Source organism: Aptenodytes patagonicus, chromosome 2 (genome assembly GCF_965638725.1).
Source record: "Aptenodytes patagonicus chromosome 2, bAptPat1.pri.cur, whole genome shotgun sequence".
In the NCBI taxonomy this organism is placed as follows: domain Eukaryota; kingdom Metazoa; phylum Chordata; class Aves; order Sphenisciformes; family Spheniscidae; genus Aptenodytes; species Aptenodytes patagonicus.
Genome location: NC_134950.1, coordinates 5,206,170 through 5,221,067, shown reverse-complemented (window position 1 = coordinate 5,221,067; position 14,898 = coordinate 5,206,170). Strand labels below are relative to the sequence as shown.

The 14,898-nt window shown below is 43.9% G+C and overlaps 1 protein-coding gene across 1 annotated transcript in view; it reads right to left on the bottom strand.

Moving 5' to 3' along the window:
• The window catches only part of COL22A1 (collagen type XXII alpha 1 chain), a 211,580-nt gene that overhangs the window by 84,021 nt on the left and 112,661 nt on the right, over positions 1 to 14,898 (bottom strand). Inside the window, exons 14-19 of the mRNA XM_076329048.1 lie at positions 14,636 to 14,689; positions 12,462 to 12,506; positions 6,762 to 6,815; positions 4,888 to 4,941; positions 3,105 to 3,140; positions 321 to 350 (exon numbers count right to left, since the gene is read on the bottom strand). Coding sequence (XP_076185163.1) covers positions 321 to 350; positions 3,105 to 3,140; positions 4,888 to 4,941; positions 6,762 to 6,815; positions 12,462 to 12,506; positions 14,636 to 14,689 — 273 coding nt within the window. The remainder of the gene's footprint in view (positions 1 to 320; positions 351 to 3,104; positions 3,141 to 4,887; positions 4,942 to 6,761; positions 6,816 to 12,461; positions 12,507 to 14,635; positions 14,690 to 14,898) is intronic.

Below are 14,898 nucleotides of genomic sequence, written 5' to 3'. Positions count from 1 at the left end.
GAGAAACTCAGCATAAAACTCAAATACAGTTTAATTTTTACATTAACACATCCCTGAACCTAAAGAATTGTGTAGCTGACTCTCCAATTTATACTTCTCATTTATGTTAGATTCACCGCACCTGAAAAGGACATTGCCCTTTTTCCTTTCTTGTTTATTTTCTCCACTATCAATAGGAAAACTTGTTTCTTGATGTCCTGACAATGGTTCTACCCACCTTAATTTTGAAGCATTATTTTAAAGCAAAATCTAATCTAGCAGGCAGTTGAACTATATAAAAGCATCCTTGCAAAGAAGAATAGATATTGAATCTGTCTTACTTGCTCTCCTTTTAGGCCTTCAGTATGCACCTGCAATAAAAATGCAGAGTCATAAAGGAAAAAAAAGAGGAAAGACAACGCAGAAGGTGCCAGGGGTATGGTGGTCCCCCACAGCGTAATTTTCTTCCCTTGCCATTCCCTCGAGATGCACGCTAACTGCTACAGCTCTTCAATTCCTGCTGCAGGCTGGGGTACATTTTCTGTTTAAACAGCTCGGACTGACACAAGGTTTGCTCACTCAGTTACCTACGAAGTGATTTTTGTGGCTGTGTGAACAGTGAGAACTGAATGCATTATCTCATTGGTATAAGTAAGTTAGTAAGTTCCCTGGCTCTTGTCTTATTTTAAATTACAAAGTCATATTGAATGAAGAAGGCATCATAAAAACAGCAGGCTGACTTTGGATATGCTGCATGATTCAGACCTTCCTTCAGCTCCTCGATGCAAGCCACCGTGGCTGTGACTGACAGCTGTCAGTCTTCTCGGCCTGTTTTCCACCCACCTCCTGAAACTTTAGGCTCATTTTCAGGTTTTATACATATCTTTCAAAATCTCTTGGCAACTACTGTCACATCACTAATTTCACATTTAAGCAGGACAGTAAAAGGCTCTTACCCAAACAGGTTTTTTTCAGAGCTCCCTCTTTCTCCCTCCTTTGCTTTCTACCACATTCTGGGTAAGGAAATTGCCTTCTGCCTTTCTCATGATGACCAGGGAGCTTCTCATTCTTGTCTTTAGCACCCAGTCCTTCTTTGGCACAGTGCTACAGTTGATGTTGCTGGTCTCAGCGGCCCTTTAATGCTTTCCACCAATAGTCCGAGAGTGCTGTTTCCTAATTTTAATCCTATTTTTTTTTTTAAAGTATTGGGTTTGTGTGGCAAGGTTTTGGTAGTGGGGGGGCTACAGGGGTGGCTTCTGTGAGAAGCTGCTAGAACCTTCCCCTATGTCTGACAGAGCTAATGCCGGTCGGCTCCAAGACAGACCCGCCGCTGGCCAAGGCCGAGCCCATCAGCAACCGTGGTAGCGCCTCTGTGATAACGTGTTTAAGAAGGGGGAAAAAAACTGCTGGGCAACAGCAGCCGGAGAGAGGAGTGAGAATATGCGAGAGAAACAACTCTGCAGACACCAAGGTCAGTGAAGAAGGAGGGGGAGGAGGTGGTCCAGGCACTGGAGCAGAGATTCCCCTGCAGCCTGTGGTGATGACCATGGTGAGGCAGGCTGTCCCCCTGCAGCCCATGGAGGACCCCACACTGTAACAGGTTGATGCGCCCGAAGGAGGCTGTGACCCTGTGGAGAGACTGTGCTGGAGCAGGCTCCTGGCAGGACCTGTGGACCCGTGGAGAGAGGAGCCCACATTGGAGCAGGTTTGCTGGCAGAACTTGTGACCCCATGGGGGACCCATGCTGGAGCAGTCTGTTCCTGAGGGACTACACCCCGTGGAAAGGACACATGGAAAGGACCCATGCTGGAGCAGTTCGTGAAGAACTGCAGCCCATGGGAAAGACCCACGTTGGAGAAGTTGATGGAGGACTGTATCCCATGGGAAGGACCCCACGCTGGAGCAGAGGAAAAGTGTGAGGAGGAAGGAGCAGCAGAGACACCGTGTGATTAATTGATCGCAACCCCCATTCCCCGTCCCCCTGAGCTGCTCGGGGGGAGGAGGTAGAGAAATTGGGAGTGAAGTTGAGCCCGGGAAGAAGGGAGGGGTGGGGGGAAGGTGTTTTATGACTTAGGTTTTATTTCTCATTACCCTACTCTGATTTTGATTGGTAATAAATTAAATTAATTTCCCTAAGTCGAGTCTGTTTTGCCTGTGATGGTAACTGCTGAGTGATCTCCGTGTCCTTATCTCGATCCACAAGTCTTTCCTCATATTTTTCTCCCCCTGTCCAGCTGAGGAGGGTGAGTGATAGAGCTGCTTGGTGGGCACCTGGCATCCAACCAAGGTCAACCCACCACAGAAAGAAAAAGGGATACTCCCCAACTGCTTTGTTACCAGCCCCTGCAAAACTCAATTCTAGACCTCTCCTCTGCATACTTTACAGTAATTCTTCTTTCTCCATTCACTTGGAGATGACCTCTTCATACAGACAATACTAACCTCTGGACATCCTTATGTCCCTGCTAGTGATGCCTCTGGGGTCACTGAAGGCATTGCTGAAGGCAGAGGGATGCACAAAGGCATGTAAATTTAGAGCCACAGGAAAGATCAACCCCCCTCTCCTATTTTCTTGGTTTGCTTTTTTATCACTGCTTTCCTGATTTCGGCACATCAGGTCCTAGTTGTCTCACATTCCACCAGGACTTTTTCAGATGTAATACAAGGAAAGATCATTCCCCCTCATCAGAAATTTCCTTTTTCTTCTCCCCTCCCAACTCTCACATCCAGCCCATGACAAAGGCACTCAGTAATTCAACTCAATTCTGAACTTTCATTTGCTTTTATAACTTTCACAGGCTCTACTTTCCAAAGGCCACTAGGCATCAACTCAACAACTGTCCTGGAAACCACACAGTCCTGTCACAGTATTTCTCTCTCTGATGCACCTGAGGCAATGCTTTCATTGCCTCTTCAAAATCTCCCAAAATTGTGGCAGTACATGTCCTTGTTGGAACCCATCACTTGCCTTCTTCAGAAATCTTCACTGCCTTAAACTTCACTTTTTTTTGAAAAAACATTTAAGGACGTCTCTCATTTAGTAAAATCCTCCCACCCCCAGCTTCCACCTTCTCTTCTCATGCAATAATGCCTACAATGTTTGAGAAAGCCAAAGAAATCCTTACTGACGAGCCAGGCAATCCTGGAAGTCCTGGTTCACCCTGCAGGGAAACACGGAAGAAATGAAAAATCGTAACATAACACAGAACACAACATAGCACAATATATAACATAACACAAACAAAAGCAAACCTCCGAGCATGTTTTCCAACTGCTGTTGTACATTCTCGTTTTCAATACCAGCCCATAATTAATAGATATGAACATGTAATCCCAATTAACTCTGCTTTCCCTACTCTCTAGATTAATACATGCGGGAACTGGATGCGTTCTGTGTTACTGTGATGTTACACATTGATTTTAATGACATTTAGTGACTTAAAATGAATGATGCATTGGATGCACCATAACATTAAATTTGAGCTTCAAAAATCTTGTAATTGGTGTACACATACCACACAAATAAACCTGATTGATGCTCAGATCCCTAACAGACTCTGCAGGAATGATATTTAGGCGCCAAAATGCTTTTGTTTGTTAATGAGCAAAAATTCTTTGTAAAAAGAAAAAAAAGTGAGAAATGGCACCATTTTCCCAAAGTCATTTGATAGAGCAGAATCACGCTATAAGTGTTTGCAGGACACTGGGATGCTACACCCTCTTTACAGGATTTATTGCCATCTAGGCTATCAGTTCGCTCCAGCACATTTTTTTCCAGCAGTGTCCACTATTTATTATGCTTTAAGTCTAAGCCTCCAGAAGGTATCTCCTTTACTTTAGGCACAGACTAATGCAAAAATTATCATATAGCTTCCTTTCACACTCTATTTTATTCATTACTCGTGTAGGTTCTGAATGACCCCACATATCTTTCATGCTATTTCCTCTTAAGGCAAGTTTAATTACTATTTGTTATTTATTCTAAAGAGAGCCCATGCTATGGTAGAAGCACTGAAGAGACACACATCAGCTGCCCTAAAAGTAATGGAGCAAGGAGGTAAATATCTTCTGGAAGGACCAAAAGCAGCCACGTCAGAGATATAGATGAAGTGTTACGAACTCAAGACTGCTCTCTACTGCACACATGCTGGAGCACAAAGATCTTGTCGGTGCTTATCACCACAGTGGATGTGCCCTGCTTGTAGTTGCTTCTGCTCACCTACAGCTGTGGAATCTGAGTGGGAAAGTAATGGGAAATAGATTTGCTTCTGATCTCTGCATCCTTGGATAAGGCTCACTGCCTTATCTGGAGGAGAAAATGAGAAAGAAAATCCAGAACTGGGCATGCCTCTCCACTCATGCCAAAGAACTAGGTAGGAAATACCAAAACCACAACGTCACCTCTAGCAGAGAGGGAAACATAAGGCTGCCCTGGAAACTCTAACAACTCTGTAAAATAATGAGGTCAAAATTGCTGCTGAGAGCAGTGAATAATTATTTTGCAGGTAGGAGGGTTGGGCTTGTTTGGTTGATACTTTCTGAGTCAATTCTACATCTCCTGGGTCAGAAAACCGGCATCTACACAAACATATTGACACTTCTACTCACCTTTTTTAGGTGAGGAAGATTTCCTGAGCTAAACTACTCTCTACTTTCTTCTACTCCCACTATGAGGGTTAAACCAAGAGTAGAGGAGCTATAACCAGACATGATTTAACACTCACTTATACCCATTGCAGAGTGAAGCAACATCAGAAAAGTGAAACATTTAAATGCATATAAGCTTCACTTATACACAAATGAGATAAATATTAGGCCAACAGCCCTGATATTTCCAGCACTGGGGGCCCAAGAAGGAATTAACAAATGTGTGTCCAAACCCCTCTCGCACATCCCATCCCAACTCACCTTTTCTCCTTTGGTCCCACTGGCACCTGGAGGGCCCGGGCTGCCAGCAGGGCCCTATAAACAGGTAAAACGGAGAGAAAAATCTTTTGTTTACATACTGCAGGTCATCAATTGCAATTCCCTTAAAGTACAGGAGAAACATAAGGCTGCAGGTTTGGGTATGGACAGCACAAACAGTTATGTCTCGTTGCACCGGGGTAGGAGCTAATACAACACACAAGGCTGCTTTGGCTCTGCTGCGTAGAGAGGAAGGGGAATAAGGACGGAGATGCCACAGCAGCCGTGATAACAGCAATCCAATTTCAGCTGGTTCAGAAGGATTGCCGTTCAGGGAGTACATCAGTGTCAAACACAAAGTTTAGGATAAAATTCAGGCATGAAGATTTGCCTGCTGCTAGGTGTCTAGACATGAAAAAGGCAAAAAAACTTCAGAAAAACCTAACTTCTGTAATAGGGTGTCACTTGGAGAAATTGTTCCTTAGAAGTAGTAAACAATCAGCATCCACCTTCACATCCCTCTGAAATTTCTCACTTCATCCACATTTGCTGCAAGTATAAACCAGTCCCGTAAACAATGTAATGGGCATAGTGAACATAGTTCATTGCGATTCCAGTGCTGCATCGAGCACCAGAAAACATTTCCATCTCATAAGGATAGTGATAAACGCTAACTAGACTAATACTTCTCAGTATAGGGTAAACGGTGGCTGAGGAACAGAGCAGAGAGAAAGCAATGATCAACTGTCAAATCCCCCATGGGCAAGCAGAGAAAAATTTACTGTAACAATCTTTATCACCTCACAGAGAGGAAGATGTAGATTTAACAACGATTAAGATTGATAATGACACTATACCCTGCCATCTAAATACAAAAGACATGTCTGATATTGAAACAAAAATACTTCCCAACAAAATCAAGTTGAAACTCCAGCTGCTAAAAGAGCAAGAGCAAGGCACTCGGGCAGCACGTGGCTGCTGTGCTTGTAAAGCACGTTCAGGTCAGACCCCAGCAGCCACTTTGTCTGTGTGAGCAGCAGGACCAACCACCTGAAGACGAGCTATCCTGAGGATTTGACATGCAGCTCCTCCACCTCTGCAAATGCAAAAACGTGCCTCCAGATGATCCTTTCCAGAGAGGGAAACAGCAAGGGCTGGTGAATAGAATGCAGACACAGCAGCCTGGAGGCTTCAGGCTCAAGGGTGGCAATGATTAGCTGCATGGCTTTTGGCAAATCACTTTTTAGCCTCTGCTTCTTACTCTGTCCTTTGCTATTTAGCCCAGAAGATCCTTGGGAGTGAAGGATGCCTCTCATTAGGTATCATACCCTGAGTAATGAAAACAGGCTTGTGGGATCTACAGATAGCAATTTTAGACAAAGCATTATCTGTCTAATCAGCAGAAACGTACTGGTCTTTTAGACCACTTTCTGGTTTCATCTTGTCTTAAAAATGTAAATAGTTCCAAGCCTTTCTTATTGAAAACAAACTAAATATATTAAATCCAGTTCTCCCCCTTTCATGTTGTGGGAGGGGAGAAAAAAGTTTATAAAAATCAGGCTTAAACAACTGAATTTTTATATGTGCTTCCTTATGTCTTTAATGAAAATTAAGACAAACATCTAACCTATCATGTTTAAAGGACTGGCATTTCCTTTAAGTGTATATGTCATTACAATTTAATTCTAAAACTAACCAAACAAACAAAAAAAGAAAACTGTGCCAACAAAGATCCTTAGAATAAGGAGTATAGAAACTGCTGATGCAGCGGGGTCCTGCCATGACTCAGCAGCCACCCACGATAAGTCTCAGTTGTGGAGTCAAACTTCCACTCATTCTGAAGAAAAGCCTCCAGTCGTTGAGTATTTGCCACGTACCTCTTTCCCCTCCACACCTGGCTTTCCAGGGAACCCGTCTAGGCCTTGTTCTCCCTGGAGAAAGAAGAGAAGGAACCACTGTAACTCAAATCTGTGGTGTTTAAGTCACCATTCTGCAAGAGGTGTCCGCTCCAAGAGTAAGGAATAAGGAGAGAAATTCAAGCCAGCCCAACAGAGAAAATGGCTGAAGTCCCCACATCTGTACTATGAAAAGTTGCTGAGAGCCTCCGTCCAGTAACAAGGATGTGAACCAAGTATAGTTAGTAGGAAACTTTTATTCTCTCTAACTTTGCTAAGTGTTGGCACTTGTCTATCTAGAAAACTTAGCACCAAAAACCTGGAATGTGAATTTAGAGACAAGAAGCAGTTGTGTGCCAGCTTTCCACGTGGGCATCCTTCCTCTGCCTGCTGAGGTGGGTTCATGCAAACTGGACAAAGAGCACCAGGGGAACATCAGCCCGGAATAGCTCTTACAAAAATAATGAATCCACAATCCAGCAATAGCTCATTTTTACCCAGTTAAGAAAAACCTTTCATTTTTCACCTTTGCTTTCCATAACCCGGGGGAACAATTAATCCATTCCTATATGTCTTCAGAGTTGGACAGTCCACAAAGTCCACAGGCAATCTATTCCACTACTTTATTTTTAATACCTGAAGATATGTTTTTTTCCCCTGTACCTAAACCTGACTTTTCCTTGCTACAGTTTCAGACTAGTCTGTCTTTCCCTAACCCTCCACAGAGAACAGACTGTTCCCTTCATCTTTACAATGGCCTTTTATGTATTTGAAGACTTACAAAACTCCCTCTTCAAACTTCTCTAGACTAAACAACGTCAATACTTTCAACTTTTCTTCATGGGCATGTTTTTCAGACCTCTGACCATTTTTGTTGCTCTCATTTGTGCACTGTCCATTTTTTCCACATCTTCATTGTAGCTAGGTGCCTGAAGCTGGACACAGCTGAGGCTGACTTTGAGTAGAAAGATTATTTCATGTTTTATAAAGTAGTATTCTGTTTAAATCCCAGGATAATGTTTACTTTGCCCCAAACCGCCTTCTGCAGGACAGCTCCTCAATCAGTTGTTCCCAATCTGTAGCAGTGTGCAATTTGTTTTCCTACACGTATGACGCATCCTGCAGCAGCCCCTTCTCAATGTCATCTTCTGCTTTGGGGGATTATGTTTTCAAGATCAATTTGAATTCTGACCCTGACCTCCACCGTAATTCCACATTCAAACTCAACTTATTCCATATTTTATAATTCAGGTCCTTGATAGAGATGACGACTAGATCAGTGACATACACCCACTGAACTTCACTTCTCTCTTACGGATTGTGGCCCTTGCCCATTCCAGCCTCTTTAGTTTAAAACTCTTTGAAATAGGGACTTTCTCTTACTCTGTAAAATGCTTAAAATTCTGTAAAATGAAACACTGAATTTGCCTGGATCCTGCACACGCAGCTGAATAAAAATTTTCAAATACACACACAGAGTGCCACTGTTAACATAAATGTGCATGTAAAAACAAATTCTACAAGTACAAGGAATGACAGCAAAATATTAGTTTTACTGCTTTTTTTTTAACGTTTCAGGCATTTTAATTCTGATTACTATCCCACAGGATCCGTGTTAGACCTCTGTTATTATCTGCAAACCCACACTTACGGCATTGGATTTAATTTGCTCCTTTTGAAAACTAAATTGATTCAGCAAGTCAGAAATGGATTTGAAAATCAATTTATTTCTTTTTTCCCTTTAGAAAGTCAATCAGTTTTGTAACATAAATGTTATTTCAAAATTACATATCCAAGGAATGAAATTAGAGAGACCTGTACCCTACAGAAAGCAGCTGAAAACCAGCGTCAGACATCCAGATCTACTTGCTTTTGGGGCAATAGTTTCCACATTAATGGTTTCCTTTGCACCGACTGAACTACGAGTATCCTGAATTTGAGACTTTCAGTAAGCAACGGTCTGGTGGATTGATGACAAAGTGTGCAGTGTATTCTCAGGAGAATTTTTAACATCAATACACTGCAGCAACGAGTACTTCATCCATGCTGTTTTAGCTGCCAAAAACAGAAAAGTGTCAATGTTCTTACTGCTAGTATTGGGGGCTGGGAAAGGCAAATGTATTAATTATACAAACGTATACAATAAAGCTGTTTGAAAACACTCCAAACGATTGTGCTTTCAGTGGTTTCTTCAGAAAAATCTGTCATTATAAGTATTTTTTTCCATGCTTTAAAAAAGGCTAGAGAAAGGGTTTTTTTCCAAAAGAAAAAAAAACCACAATAAAAGTTTTATTCTCAAATTTTCACTTCAAGACTCCATTTCCTTCCCCTGTGCTCTACTGGTTTTTCTGCTTTTAACCAGTGGAACAAAATGGTGAAGAGTCGCAGGCAACCGGGGGAAATCCCAATTCCACACAAACCTTAGTGATGTTTTCTGACCTCTACCAGTTAGAAAGTGCAATGATTTGTTGGAAAAATGATTTCCCAAGAGTCTGCAGGGCCCTGGGAAAGATGAGAAGAGCAAACCCACTGCACAGAGGGACTTGGCAGCAGCAGACCAGCCCCGCTGCCTCCTTACCTGAGCTCTTCCCCAATACAACAGAGAAGGATTTACTGGATGGACACATGCTTATGCAGCAAAATGTCCCCATGTCATGTTGGAAAAGGACCTGGGGGTGCTGGTCGACAGCCGGCTGAACATGAGCCGACAGTGTGCCCAGGCGGCCAAGAAGGCCAATGGCATCCTGGCCTGTATCAGAAATAGTGTGGCCAGCAGGAGTAGGGAAGTGATCGTGCCCCTGTACTCGGCACTGGTGAGGCCGCACCTCGAATACTGTGTTCAGTTTTGGGCCCCTCACTACAAGAAGGACGTTGAGGTGCTGGAGCGTGTCCAGAGAAGGGCAACGAGGCTGGTGAGGGGTCTGGAGAACAAGTCTGATGAGGAGCGGCTGAGGGAACTGGGGTTGTTTAGCCTGGAGAAAAGGAGGCTGAGGGGAGACCTCATCGCTCTCTACAACTCCCTGAAAGGAGGTTGTAGCGAGGTGGGTGTCGGTCTCTTCTCCCAAGTAACTAGCGATAGGATGAGAGGAAATGGCCTCAAGTTCCGCCAGGGGAGGTTTAGATTGGATGTGAGGAAAAACTTCTTTACTGAAAGAGTGGTGAAACATTGGAAGAGGCTGCCCAGGGAAGTGGTGGAGTCCCCATCCCTGGAGGTATTTAAAAGACGTGTAGATGAGGCGCTTAGGGACATGGTTTAGTGGGCATGGTGGTGTTGGGTCGACGGTTGGACTCGATGATCTTAGAGGTCTTTTCCAACCTCAATGATTCTATGATTCTATTCTATGATTCTATGTTGAACTGCTGTACATGCCTAAATTAACATGCCAAGTATCACATACATATATGGCTTATGATGGCAGGGAAGTGCGTCATGCTTATCTCTGCAGAGTCTGTCCTGGGGTCTACAGCGAGATGACTGGATGCAAAAGGACATGAGCTATCACTCAAATGGTGCCGTGGCTTTCCTAAAGTGCAGGTGTAACTGGTAATACTGGATTTGGGAACTTCATTATAAAACCTCAATATTTACATCTGAGATCCCAGGATATACGAATATAGCAACAAGATGTATTATGGGATATTTAGCCTTTTTTTGATACGAGGGCGCAGATTCGATAGACCAATACTCAGTGCATGGGCTAGTGCTCTCATCTGATATAATAAACACTTTTCTCCTCAGGCACAAAGCAACACAGGTTGCGTAGGTGTCAGTATTCAAGTTACAGATTGAAGAGCAGACAAGAAAATATTTGGCCCGCTGAAATTACGCCCACTGTTTTCACAGTAGTACTGACTGGTAGAAGTTAAAGCAATGGCAGTGGGTGCTCTGACACCATCTTTAAAGCCTGGAAAATATCAAAGTACAATTGTTGTAGCAGAAATCTGGCTACTCCAGAAAAAAAAAAAAGGGAGCTCTAATTGTGCCTGTCCTTTTAATGAAACAAAACCTAATTTATTTCTTCCCCACTTTAATCTTCCTCTAGCTTAGTCAGCTGCCTGCCCACACACAGCTCCAGCTTCCTCCCCCATCACGGTGATGTCAGAAAGACGGATTTTCTTCCGGGAGCCAAATATTCCAGCAGCTTAGACAACCTCGCCTCCGGAAAAGCAGTGGAGGCATTGGCTAGACACAACACACTGAGCCAGTCCTGCAAAGGGCTGAGGCAAAAGCACGAGAAAGATAAAATACGATCCAGCCTTTAGCTCTAGCTGCAGCAGCGAAGATAGATAATACGAAACATGGTCGTGGCTACTTCATCATAAACAACAAAATGGACACTGGGAATGGACACCTTAACACATGGTAAAGCAAAACACAGTATCTCACACTCAGGATTTATTGATCATTTTTCCCAGTAGGCAAAAGCTCTGGGTTTCTTCTCCAGAAGGAGATGGAGAGTGAGAAATGGGAACAAGGCTGTGCTAGCAAGCTAATAACTCCCTCCTCTGCACAAACACATAAAGCCAGGTATCACTAAAGACAGCTTGAACACAGGCAAAGTTGCCAGACTGGCACTGAGATATTCCTGTCTCAGGACCAGCTTGAGACATAAGCAAGACAGGCCATTGCTCAGGGCTGCAAGAAAGGCCATGCTGCCTGTTTTGCCTGCATGAGAAAAAGGGTGACTTGGGTCTGACTGAGAGCCTGGTGATGACCCATCTCCCAGTGCTTGTCAGGGCAGGAACGAGCCAGCACCCGCTTCTCCTGGCACGGGCAGCAAAATGCATTTTTGGAGGCATTTCTGGGGAGCCTCGAGCACTGCCTCACAGGTCTGCAGCAGAAGTGTGGGCATATCTGAGGTCTCTCCAAACATGACGAGCAAACTGAAATAATGAAAGATTTTGTGTCCACTCAGCTCTCCTTTTAAATGCTTATTCCAAGTATAATAGGCACTTGGTCTCTTTAGCGAACCATAAATCTAGTTGATACCATATATCTAGTTGAACCATATATCTAGTTGGAGATGTCCCTGCCCATGGCAGGGGGGTTGGCCTAGATGACCTTTAGAGGTCCCTTCCAACCCAAACTATTCTATGTTTCTATGAAATGTGATTCAAATCCCAGAGGGTCCTTTGCTGTATAAAACAGCTATTCCCAGACAGGAGAGAGCAGAGAACTGGGAAGCAGCACCAGCTGGATGAAGCCTTTAACAGAGAAACTACCTGATACTCATAAAAAATTGAGCTTATGGTGATGGGAGAAGACAGAAACGTAGGAAGTTGGGTAACCTGAGCAACTGCAGTGAGATGGGGAAATGCTGGATGCAGACGTGGTCAGCAGCAGTCAGTGGTCATTCACAACTCTCAGGTGGTGCACACAGTGTGGACACCCCGCTACATCTCCTCAGAGGCATCCCTTCACCCCACCCCTCCTCTCCCTCCTCCATCCCCGGCTACAGACAGACAAGAAGTCCCTAAATGTGTGCTTAGTAGACAGCAGAGATCCGCAAAGCCCTCCTGCACTCCCATGGGAGGTCATTCCCAGACAGCACCGGAAGGTGCAGCGCAGTGAGGAAACTCCATCATCAGTCACCCTTCAGAGTTGCTGGTCTGGCAGCTCGCCCCACCTAAGGGGCAAAGGCAAAGAGCAGCCTGGCTTTTCCTAGCATGCAGCAGGAATACCTTGACTCCTCGTGTTCCCTTTTCTCCTCTTTCTCCTTGTAGACCCTAAAAATAAAAAGAGATTATAAAGCTCAATCCAAGTAGAGGCATAGTTACCTTCTCTAATTATTCACCAAAACACTGTCCGTGTCTGCACAACCTACTCAAGTGAACCTCAAGGACATTTTCTGCGTTGCCAGTCCTCAAAGTTGTCCACAAGCATGGTCGAAGCAGACTCACAGAGCAGGAATGACCTGTGGGCCCAAGAACGTCTGTAATATTATATTGCCCACAGACACATTACCCTCCTGCCAAGAGCAGTGTGGAGGGACAGGGAACACACCACAGCTGCAGATGGTCTGGAAAACATCCAGTGCTCTGCATTTTTCATGTTGCTCATAAACAATGAGGACTTAGGTAGAGGACAATACTGATGGAAAAACCTATTGCATAAACAAGCAAGAATGCCCATTCCTGGTGGTTTTGGATGCAGTAGCTAGGCAGACAGCAGGTACCTCTGAGAACTGGCAAATGCTGGATAATCCCTGTCCTGGAGGCCCAAGCACATTTTTGCCCTGTGAATCCAATACCAGTGTTCATCTGGACTGCATTATTCATCTCCTCCCAGGTACACCAGAACCATTTGCTGGGGCTTAGTTCGATGAAAGACGGAGATGCTAATACAGGTGATCGACTCAACGGGCAGGAACAGATTTCACCTTCCCTTGGCACGGGAAGCACCTTGTATTTTACCTTTATTGTAGCAACTGAGCAACCAACTAATGACTACAGGCAGACAAATATGCTCAGTCAGTAGTGACCTCTCTAAAACTGTCAAAGCTTAAAATGCTTCTTATTGTAATAATACATTTGCATTTAAACTTCAATTTACTTTACACTATAGTGGAGGCTTACCTCCAAGCTAATGAGAGCTACACGTCTGCTGGGTTTATTTGGCCCATAGGATGATTTAGATAATTAAGATTTTCAGATTTCAGGCCATGGTTGACTGTAAGCTAACTCTCTACAGCCCTGTCTATCTCTAACAACCCAAACTGAGCCTGCACAGCTTCCCATGCTGCAAAGAAATAACCCTACTATTTCCAAAAACCAAACGGCAGGAGGTTTAAAAATATGACTCCTTTAATGCACTAATAACTATGGGGCCCTCATGTAGACTGAGTAGATGATTATTGCCTTGCTCCTCCCCAGCAGCCCAAGCCAAATGTCAATCTTATGACAGAAATGGCTAGGATCTTCAGTAATGGTGCACCACATGAGTGCTTTGCTTCTCACACAAAAAGGTGACTCAAGGAGCAGGAAGGAAGTGTTCTCATAGCTTTGTCCGTTTATCTCATTAATGTTGCAAGAGTCTATCACATCGGCAGGTAATGCCACCCCCATATTCATTTCATCATCTTCAAGCCTAATACAATTCAGCCTTAGACCATACAGGGAAACAGCATGCACCTGGGCAAAGACAGAAGTGCACAAGCTCTTTTGAACACATTGGACCCCTTTGTAGTGAGCTGTAAAGCAAGTCCTCGTCCGGCACAGGGAAATCTTTCGGTGCATGAGCACATCTGCTATGCCACTAAAGCGCACTGATGTACAGTCGAGTCATTAAACATCAGAAAATCCAATCAGCCTTTACAACACCAGCTTAAAGGCTGCCTCCATAATTACCAAGGTGAGACCACAAGACAGAGATACTAACTTGACAGACTCTGATTTATTTTGGTCTTGCTGTCCATTCATTCAAGGCAGGTTTGTCCCCTGAGCCCAAAGGCTATTCCCTGACAGTTTTGAAAATATGATTGGAAACTTGCTGGGAGGTGGTATTTTTTCTTGGTGTTATGATGAAGTTTTCAAGCACCATATAAATGGTGCATCAACATATACCAAAGCAATTGCATTACAGTGGGAGCATCACAAAATCACCAGCTGTTATCTCTGTAATCAAGTCATTTCTACTGACGTCTCTCTACTGGCCACTGGTCTGTTCTCATTTAAAGAAATCAGAAGAAACTCAATGAAGTCAAGAAAATGTCACTATTTGGACATAGTACAGGTAAGCGGTCAGACATACCCTATAACTGCTTAATTAAAAAAAAAAAAGATAGGTGGGCAGAACACACCGAAAAAGTGGAGAAAGTTTCTAGAGTGCCAAAAATTTAATAAGAGCCATGACTTACCGGTGCTCCTACGTAGCCTTTAATTCCTGGAGGACCCTGTTTTCCCTCAGATCCCTGGCAAGGAATTGAGATACAGTAAAACATCAGAAACTGTTTCACATAAAAGACCAAGAATAAAATCAGTTATTCAGAGCTGTAGCTTGCACTCCTGGGCTCACAGCGGGCTGTTGAGGCTTCTCGACTGTCTCAGTGCTAATACACAGAGCAGTGGGTAAGTAGCTGGAAAGTCAGACAAAGTGACACCCCAATGTTTTCCTCTGTCC